Source organism: Podarcis filfolensis, assembly GCF_964270895.1.
Source record: "Podarcis filfolensis genome assembly, chromosome: 7".
NCBI lineage: Eukaryota > Metazoa > Chordata > Lepidosauria > Squamata > Lacertidae > Podarcis > Podarcis filfolensis.
The window spans coordinates 52,942,773-52,951,994 of record NC_139603.1 but is presented as its reverse complement, the minus strand read 5'-3'; the positions used below and the strand labels follow the sequence as shown (position 1 = coordinate 52,951,994).

Genomic DNA, 9,222 nt, shown 5'->3' with positions numbered 1-9,222 from the left:
CAGATTGAATTTTTCACAAGATGCCTTCCAAAGTTGATGTAGGCTTGCCAGATAAGAACTTCTACTATTCAAGAAAAGATTTGAGAATCCTGGGAGTACTCCAGGTTTAGAAGTCTTATTATAAGCAGGGAGCTGCTTTCTTCCAATGAGAACTTTTCCTGGTGTTTAGAGAAGTGTACTTGGACTGAAATTTCTGCTTCTTACTGAAGGTGGCTCTCGACACACGTTGCTACAAAAAAGTAATTTATTTCCCCATCTCCACTTGGCACTTACAAAGCAACAAGCTGTGAATATTTAAATCTTATTAGGATATATATATATATATATATATATATATATATATATATATATATATCCCATTTGGGGGCTTTGTATGTTCTTATCTCCAGTATTTAAAAAAGAAGAAGAAAAGATTGGGATGGTGTTTTTTTATTAAAAAAATGTGACAAAGATCAAGCTATGACATTTTATGCTAGAGGGCACTTTCCTTTGCAAAATACTTATATCTAAGAAAGTCTGTACGCAGAAGATTTGTGCAGCAGTTTAAGCCTTAATTACAGTATTTTTACAGAATAATAATAATCACAACTACAAGATGTGTCAGAACTTAAAATACACAATGTGATTGAATATGGAGGAAAGGAAGAATGAATCAACTAGGCCCACATCCCCCCAATTAAATGTGTGGGAGCTGTAGAAGAACACATTACCTTGTCATAAAAGCTTACCTTGTCAAATTATTATTATTATTATAAATGCAGAATTAATATGTAATAAAATATGATGGAGGAAGGTAATACAGCAAGATAAATATAATACAGGTATCAAACCAGCAGGATTCAGATTCATTAAGCAAAGGCACTCTGCACACCTTTATTTGGCTTGAAAAAACTCCATGTTTCAATTAGCACTGTTCTGTATATTGGGTCTGCTGAATATTAAATCTTCTTCTTTCTTTCTTCTTTTACATTCCAAGGAATTATGTTGCATTCCATACCAATAGGAGGAGAATCCACAATGAATAGATGTAGTGCCAAAAAAAGAAAGAACAAGAAAAAAAATGCCCCGGAGGATGTAATGTGGTGATGCAGCAAGCTTCTTCATCCTGGCAGGGATACGGGGACACAGCTTGAAGAAGAGGACGAGCCAATTCCTGAATTTTCAGTTTTACAACATTTTGGATCTGGTCCTATGGCCAGAGCTAGTCCCTTCCAATCATGCTTCGCGAAGTTTCTTCATTAAGCTTATTTTAAAAGAGACTAGAAAAAGATCCGGAATCTTAGGAGGGAGTTCCACATTCAACCAACTTTCGGAAACTCTTCCGGAAAGTATCATCTAAAAAGGCGTAAAGGAACGGGTTGAGGCAACTGTTAGCATAACTCAGGGTGGTGATGAAATAGGAGATTCCAATTATCAGAGGGGTTTGTGGGATGTCTGTGGTGAGGGCGACCACAGTGCTCAGGTGATAAGGGGTCCAACAGAACAGGCAAACGCCCAATATGATCAGCACCATGATTGTCACTTTCTTTTTCGCTTTGTCCAAAGCTTTAGCATTGCTGTGGAGCCGCATACGCCTCAGCTTGAAGAGCATGGTGCTGTACAGGATGCAGATGGTGGACACGGGGATGGCAAAACCCAAGATAAGGGTGTAGAGGCGGCTCACTTTCCACCAGAAGCCCTCTGGGCTGGGAAAGACAAAGACACACTGGGATCGTCCCTCTTCAGTGTGTATCTTGGCAAAGATACTGAACGGCAATATGATGATGGTGACAAAAACCCAGACACAGAGACTCACTGTCTTGGCAGCCCTGTAGGTGCGATAGCACATTTTCTTGGATTTGATGGTGGCAACCACCACCAGGTATCGGTCGATGCTCATGACGGTTAGAAAATAAATGCTTGAGAAAGTGTTGTACTGGTCGATGGAGATGATCAGCTTGCACATGAATTCGCCAAAGGGCCACTGAAGCAGCAGGTAGTCTGCTATGTTGATAGGAAGTACCAGCGTGAAGAGCTCATCAGCAATGGCCAGGTTCAAAATGAAAATGTTGGTGACGGTCTTCATTTTGGGAGCTTTTAGGATGACATAAATGACTGCAGAGTTTCCAGTAAGCCCGACAGCACAGATCACAGAGTAGATGATGGGTACAGCAATGTAGAACTTAGGAATCAGCTGTGGAGCTGTCATGTTGTGCCCATGTTGTCCTGACCCATAGCAACCAAAATCCACATCAGTACAGGAAGCATTGAAGTTGGGCTGGGAGGAAAAATTATCCATTGTCTGCAGTGACAAATATCAGTCTCCTCTGTTAAATATTGTTTAGCTTAGATGAGATTACTAGATGCAGTCCTTCTACAAAACCTTATGAGTGAGATCAGTCTATTTGAAATACATTGCATCAGAGATTTCCTTCAGGTTCTTATTTCTTGAAGCTGCTTGATTCAAGCTAATTTTCAGGTAAATTGCCTCTCCTAGCACTTTCTTTTCTATTTACTGTAACCAGTAAAGCAGTCTTTCAGTTAAATAGTTTTTGCATCATGCTTCCTTTTTCTCTTTCCACTTTGGAGCACTCTGACTGTACAGATCTCCTAAGGAAAATAAAAAATTAAAACAAATAAATTAAGTTTCAACATGCCCCTGGCTATTTTACATGCAGCTCAACATTGTATGGAAATGACATTTAATGTCTCTATATAATTAAGCACAAAATTACCTCTCTTGTTATAGTTTTCATTAATTCTCTTTCCGCACATTGCCTAGGAGGAATATGCTACGAAAATTCTTGTTCATGGGAAATAATAAACACATATAAAAACCATGCCTCTGTGACTGAAGAATCCTAAATGAGACTCTTCCCCATCTACACTCACAGACTATGTCTCCGTCTTCCTTTTTCACCCACAGACATTCTTCACACACTATTTTATTACACTCATTATAGCCTGAGTTAATGCTTAGGATCCTCCGTTTCCCCTTACCTTTCTAACCAAGACTGTGCCCTGCTTTTGCGCATCCTTTTGCAGTCACTGTGCTCTGGAGGCTCAACAGCAAGCTGAGAAACAGGAGTGAAGTGCTGTGATGCTGAAATGCTGGACAGCTCCTCAGCAGCTGCATCTCTGAACAGTCCCTGCAGGTCTGGATAGCTCCTTCTGAACCCCACTCCCTCGGCTAGGAAATGGAGGGCAGGTACTACCTCAGCACGGAAGCCCTACCGTTTCAGCTCACAGGTCAGTCAACACAGCCACCAATTTATATTCACCTCCTTATGAGAGATCTGCTTCCTCTGAAGTTACAGACCCCTTCACGTGACAATAGCTTGTAGAGCTTCCATCTCTTCTCCTGTTTGTTCATTGCAAAGTGACATCAGTTTGCTTTACTAATGCAATTGTTCATCTTTAGATATACAGTTATATAAAACTTCCTCTTGTTATTAACTTACTATCAATCAGTTTTATTAGATTACTTAGAGTTTATTTTGTTTGAGAGGATAATTTGTACCTAGTTTCTCCATACCAGTCATAAATTTTATAAATCTCTGTCATGCCCCCTCCTCTCAATTATCTGTATTTTGAAATGAAAAAAATAGCAAACATCTTATTTGACGACTCCTTATAGGGAAGATGTTTTAATCCAGCAGCAATTTGCTTTGGCATTTCCTATACCTCTCTAGCCTGTACCATGGCAAAAACTTCATTTGAAACTCCGTCATGTTATGATAGGAGTTCAGTAATGTGTTACTTGTCCTAAAGCACTTTTTGCAAGCTGCTGGAGTGCCATTACTGTGCAAGAAGGGCAGATAAGCCAATTCTGCCCTACTTAACTGGAAAATCACATCAACACCAAGGACACTGCACCTCTTCAGTCTCTACAGGTGATGAAGAGGTGGTGGGATGCTGCTTGAGATCTGTTGGCATCCCAGCCCAGGCTTCATCCTCATCTAAAAGGACTTTCTGCATCCCAGTTTTCCTATATAAAGGAGGAAACACAAGGGGGATAGTCAGTTCTGTTGGCTGCTGCATCAACAATACTAAAGCAACTTGATATTGTTGGGAGGAGGGCTGAAGCTCAGTGGTAGCTCATCCACTTTGTCTTCAGAGATGCTTCCAGGTTCAATCCCCAGTATCTCCAGAGGTGGGAATGTTACCCGTCTGAAATCCTGGAGAGCTCCTGCCAGTCAGCATGGACAGGACTGAGATGGATGCTGATTTGATTCAGTATAAAGTAGATTCCTAACCTAACAATGCAATTTACGATATTTAAAATAAAATATGCTGAGCTAGATCGTGGTTTGTGGGTTCCCCTGTTGGAGCCATACTATTTAAAACCATGTACCAAATTATATGTGGGTGATTATAAGAGTACGCCAGGGACCAATATTTTTCCATGGCCAACCCTCCTTGCCCTCCCAATAGGCAGAGTGAAACATTTGCCTTAGGCAGCTGATCTTGGGTGTCATGAAAGGCACCAAACTGTACATTATTTAATGGATTATGATTTGGGGAGGGCTGGGAGAGGAGAGGGGAGAAAGCTTCATTGTGCAACCATAAACCTCTGAGCTAGTACAACAAGTGATTTAAGTACTGCCATTCATGTCAGCTGAAATCAATCAGAATTTCACCACATACTTCAGCATAGTCAAGAATACTGATGAAGGAGCCTTCAACTGCCTACATGAAGAAACCCATTAAACAACAAATTACCGATGTGCGTTGCCGTTATACTTATCTCCTATTTTTCCTTTGGGAAATTCAGAGTAGCTTGTCTGACTCTCAGCAGTCCCTTACTGAGCGGCTAACAATGAAATAGGAGTGGATATTCAGAAAGACATGAAGGTCCCACTCACTCAGACAAACTAAGTCTAGCATCCTCTTCTTACAGTGGCCAACCACAGGCTCATGGGAAGCCCACATTCAGAACGTGAGCACAACAGCACTCTCCTACTTGTGTTCCCCAGCAACCGGTAGTCAAAGGCATACTAAGGGCCACAGGGAGGTTAGGCTGGCCTCAACCAGAGCCAGGGCTTTTTTGGCCATGGCCCCGATCTGGTGGAACTCTCTGTCACAAGAGACTAGGGCCCTGCGGGACTTGACATCTTTCTGCAGGGCCTGCAAGACAGAGCTGTTCCACCAGGCCTTTGGCCAAGGCACAGTCTGAGCCTCATAGAACTCTAATCCTCATAGAACTCTAGCCCAATGGTTGCCAATAATTTGATTTTGAATTGATTTTAGAAAGAATTGATTTTAGAATGCATTTCAATTAATTGATTGTAAACTGTGTTACTTTTATTGTTGTTAGCCACTCTGAGCCCAGCTTCAGCTGGGGAGGGCGGGATATAAATAAATTTTTTATTATTATTATTATTATTATTATTATTATTATTATTATTATTATACTGCTCCAATACTGAAGGTAGTACACAGCCTTTGATAGCCTTGTTCTTCTTGAGTGTGCATAATCCCCTTTTAAAGCTAACTCGGCAACCATCACTACAATTTGTGATGGCGCATTCCATAGCTTAACTATGCACTGAGTAAAGAAATACTTCCGTTTATCTATCCTGAATCTTCCAGCATTCAGCTCCATCAGATGATTTGAGATTCCCTAGTATTATGTGAGAGCAGTAGAAGGCAGCTAGCAAGAGTGCTGGATTGCCTCCCCCAGTGTGTTGACGCCATGCTCCCCTTGCCATGGTCTCTCCCCTTCCCTTCTCAGTAATCTACAGCAAGGCCAGTGACAGGCAGTCAGGTAAGCACCATCACTCTGTCCTGCAGACTGCTACTAGGGGAAAGGGAGAAAAATGCCTCTCCATCTTTTTCCCACCATACATAATTTTAAACATATGTCCTCCCTTATTAACCTTTCCTCCCAGATCCCCCCTAGATCACTTCTTATAAAATAATTTGTGTGGTGTTATTGATCCTACAAAGCAGCCCAGAGCTCGTACACTTATGTTTGTGGGGTGGGGAGAGGGGAATTGCTGAGAAAGAATAGTGAATGACAGTCCTGCAGTGTAGCCCAGAGTTATCCAGTCTCTTGGTGTTTTTAATTTCTTTAGGGAAATGCAGTTGGGAGGCAGCTGTTGAATATAATAGCAACAGCAGGGGAGAGAGTGTGATTAATTGCTTTTGCACTCATAGGGGGATTTTCTTGGGGTGGGTGGGTGGCTGCTGCTGGGATAAAACATGCACAGTGATGTAAAAAAACCAACAACAAAATCTCCTGTCCCTTTTGATCAAAGAAAAGAAAATGTATCTGTTTGACCCAGGCTGCTAACATTACTGTAGTTTTTATGAGGTATGCTATATTAAAAATAAATAACCACAGCAAGTGCTCTTCGAGCACACTGCTTGCTTTTCAGTAATTTACTCTTACATTTGTCCATCAGCACCTTGAATGATGTAAATATTAAATCTCTCTTGACCCTACATTGGCCTTTGTAACTACCATGCTTTGTGCTGAATGCGGTATTGACAGCCTAAGATCAATAAGTTGAAAGATCTATGGTCACATAAATGGTTTACAACTGGGTGAGAGTGAGGCTATTATGCTTCTAGCAGTTGTTTTTCAGGCAGGAATTCAACAGGTCAAGCCTTTCCTAAAATGGAAATATTCACCTGTTGACATTTTCACAGGCATCTTACTACTTGTGTGCAGCCCTCAATTTATTTTGGGGCCATCCACCCCACCTGCACAATAGGATATACATTTGCACATGACATAGTGTGTGTGTATCTCAGACTTAACAGCCCTAGGATGCAGTTCCTGAGCTCTAAGACCCACCCCAGGTCTTTGGATCACTGCCTTATTTGCTTGTTGCCTTGATGCCACTGGGGTCCATATTCACTGGGGTCCATATCCACCTCCTAGTACCAAAAGTTTAAAAGTCTTAAATCCCATTAAAAAAACAATGAGTCAATTTTGCTGTTTTAAAATCGAGGGCATATGGAAATGTTCTTGGTGGCTGCCCAACATGTGATAAATATATACTGATTGTGAACTTAGGTCTCTCAGTTCTCATCTGCCACTTCACTATCCACACATGAGAGGGAGATATCAGTAGGCTTGGGGGAAGTTTATACATGTACAAAAGAAACTTTAAAGGGGGGGTGGGGCAAAGGAAAGAGACCTCTTAAGCAACCCAATGACAACTGAGCATGCTCAGTGGGTACAGAGTGCTGACACTGCTGTGGGGAATGGGATGGAAAACTGGGTTAGAAGGAGGAAGACTGGAACGGAGTATCCTGGATAGGGCAAACTTTGTTGCCTAGAGCTCTGGATGGAGGCACTCCATGTTGCATTGGGCACTCACGCTTGTTACAATCGTAAAAAAATCAACAACAACCCTATCAGAATGTGAGTTAAATTGATAAAGTGTTGGGGTTTTAGTTAAAGAATAAATATTCAAATTCAATTTTATCACATATGTTTTCTGCAGGCGTATATGGAACTATCCCCATTTTATGTTCTCTGCAACCCTGTCAGGCAGGCTAAACTGGGAAGCTGGTTCAAGGAAGGATCATGGCTAAATGGAAATTTGAAACCAGATTTCCCCAGTCAACCCACTATCTGCTATATCCCACCAGCTCTTGGTATTTTTTTAAAAAATATGCATGTTTTAAATATGTATATATGCGCGCACACATTATTGCTTGCCCTGCGGCCACAATGAATTAAAGAACTGTAAAGCAACCATTAGTGATTCATTGATTTACAGAACATGTTTACTCAAAATTCTGAATTCTGTGGGATTTACTCCCCAGTAAATGTGTTTGGGATTTCAGCCAAAAGTCTCCAAGTTATCAGCTATATGCTATGCAATGCAAATAGAACAGAATTCAGTCTTTAGCCTTGGGCTCTTTATAAGGTGCATTATGAAGTGTGTAATTAGCATTTAGAGCTTGTAATTATTGTAAATGTGATTAAAAGCTTAGCTGCTCTAAAACTTAATGTTCTGTTGTGAAAAGTGGTATATTTGTATAATATACCTTTTGTTTTCTTATGGGCTGTGGTCAATACCAGATAAATTATGGCTACTAGGGATATAATGTTCTTTGAATGTCCTTTATTAGTGGACTTGCTGCAACACAATGATATTTTCTCTCTCTTTGACTATGCTATTATTAAATATTAGAAGAAATTTTAACGATTGTGTTTACCCAAGCGTTTGATTACTGAATTATACTGTTCCTAGCAACCTTGAAATTATTAGCTGTTTTTAGATTACCTTAATGTTTTAAAATGTTTTGGAACGTTTTAATTGCTTTAAAACGTTTTTATGCTATTTTTAATTGTACAGTTTTAACATTTTGGTGTTTACTACCTTGGGCTCCTTTGGGAGGATGGGAAGGAAATTTGATAATAAACAAAAGAAAACAAAATAAAGTCAATAAATGGAAATGATACTAAAACCACAATCCTATACACTTTTTACTTGCGAAAAAATTTGTGTAGGACTGAGCAGGCTGCCCAGTGAATTACAGTTTCTGAGCAGGAATTAGTATCCTATATTCCTACAAACCAGCTCAGTATGAATAAGTCCAACACAGGTTTTTGACATAGGTATTTTGTATTCACCACTAAAATTAGTCGGATCAGGTATGTATGAGAAAAAGATGGCAGCACACATGCAATTTGTTATGTACTGAAGTTCTCACCCTGGGCCAGCAGGGGGACACTGTAGATAGTTCAGGTCCACATACGCAAATAAGGGATCGAAAGTGACGTTCAGTGATTGGATAGTTACAGAAAATGGTTACTGTTGCGTTCTAGTGGAGCTCTATATAAGCAGGCTGGCTGAACCCTTCAGTTCAGTTCTGTTCTGGCCTGTGAATAAACAAGAGCTGTTTGAAGAATCGCTGTGTCGTCTGATATGTTCACCCACAACTTAAAACTAAGGTTTTAGAGAAAAATTTAACACAAACTGAGAGGGAGAGGTTCCAGAATATGACAGGTTTAACAGTGGTTAAGAAAGTTAAATACTTGGGGATCAATATGACAGCAAAAAATGGGAATTTATTTAAAGATAACTATGAAAAATGCTGGGGCGAAGTGAAAAAAGATCTAGAAATATGGTCAAATCTGAAACTTTCCTTGCTGGGCCGTATTGCAGCTATAAAAATGAATGTATTGCCGAGAATGCTGTTTCTGTTTCAGGCATTACAAATTGTGGACAAGATGGATTGTTTCAAGAAGTGGCAAAGAGATATCTCAAGATTTGTCTG

General features: G+C 40.3%; 1 protein-coding gene across 1 annotated transcript; it reads right to left on the bottom strand.

Annotated features, from left to right (window-relative positions):
- Positions 1-377: 377 nt before the first annotated feature.
- On the bottom strand, positions 378-3,316 carry NPBWR1 (neuropeptides B and W receptor 1). Its single transcript, XM_083623084.1, has 2 exons — positions 2,980-3,316; positions 378-2,589 (listed from the first exon to the last, which is right to left on the bottom strand). The coding sequence occupies exon 2, from the start codon at positions 2,276-2,278 to the stop codon at positions 1,280-1,282; it is 999 nt and encodes a 332-aa protein (XP_083479210.1). The 5' UTR covers positions 2,279-2,589; positions 2,980-3,316; the 3' UTR covers positions 378-1,279.
- Between the last annotated feature and the right edge of the window lie 5,906 nt (positions 3,317-9,222).

Excerpts from the sequence above, each read along its gene's own strand:
- NPBWR1 (XM_083623084.1), bottom strand. The coding sequence starts at position 2,278 with ATGGATAATTTTTCCTCCCAGCCCAACTTCAATGCTTCCTGTACTGAT.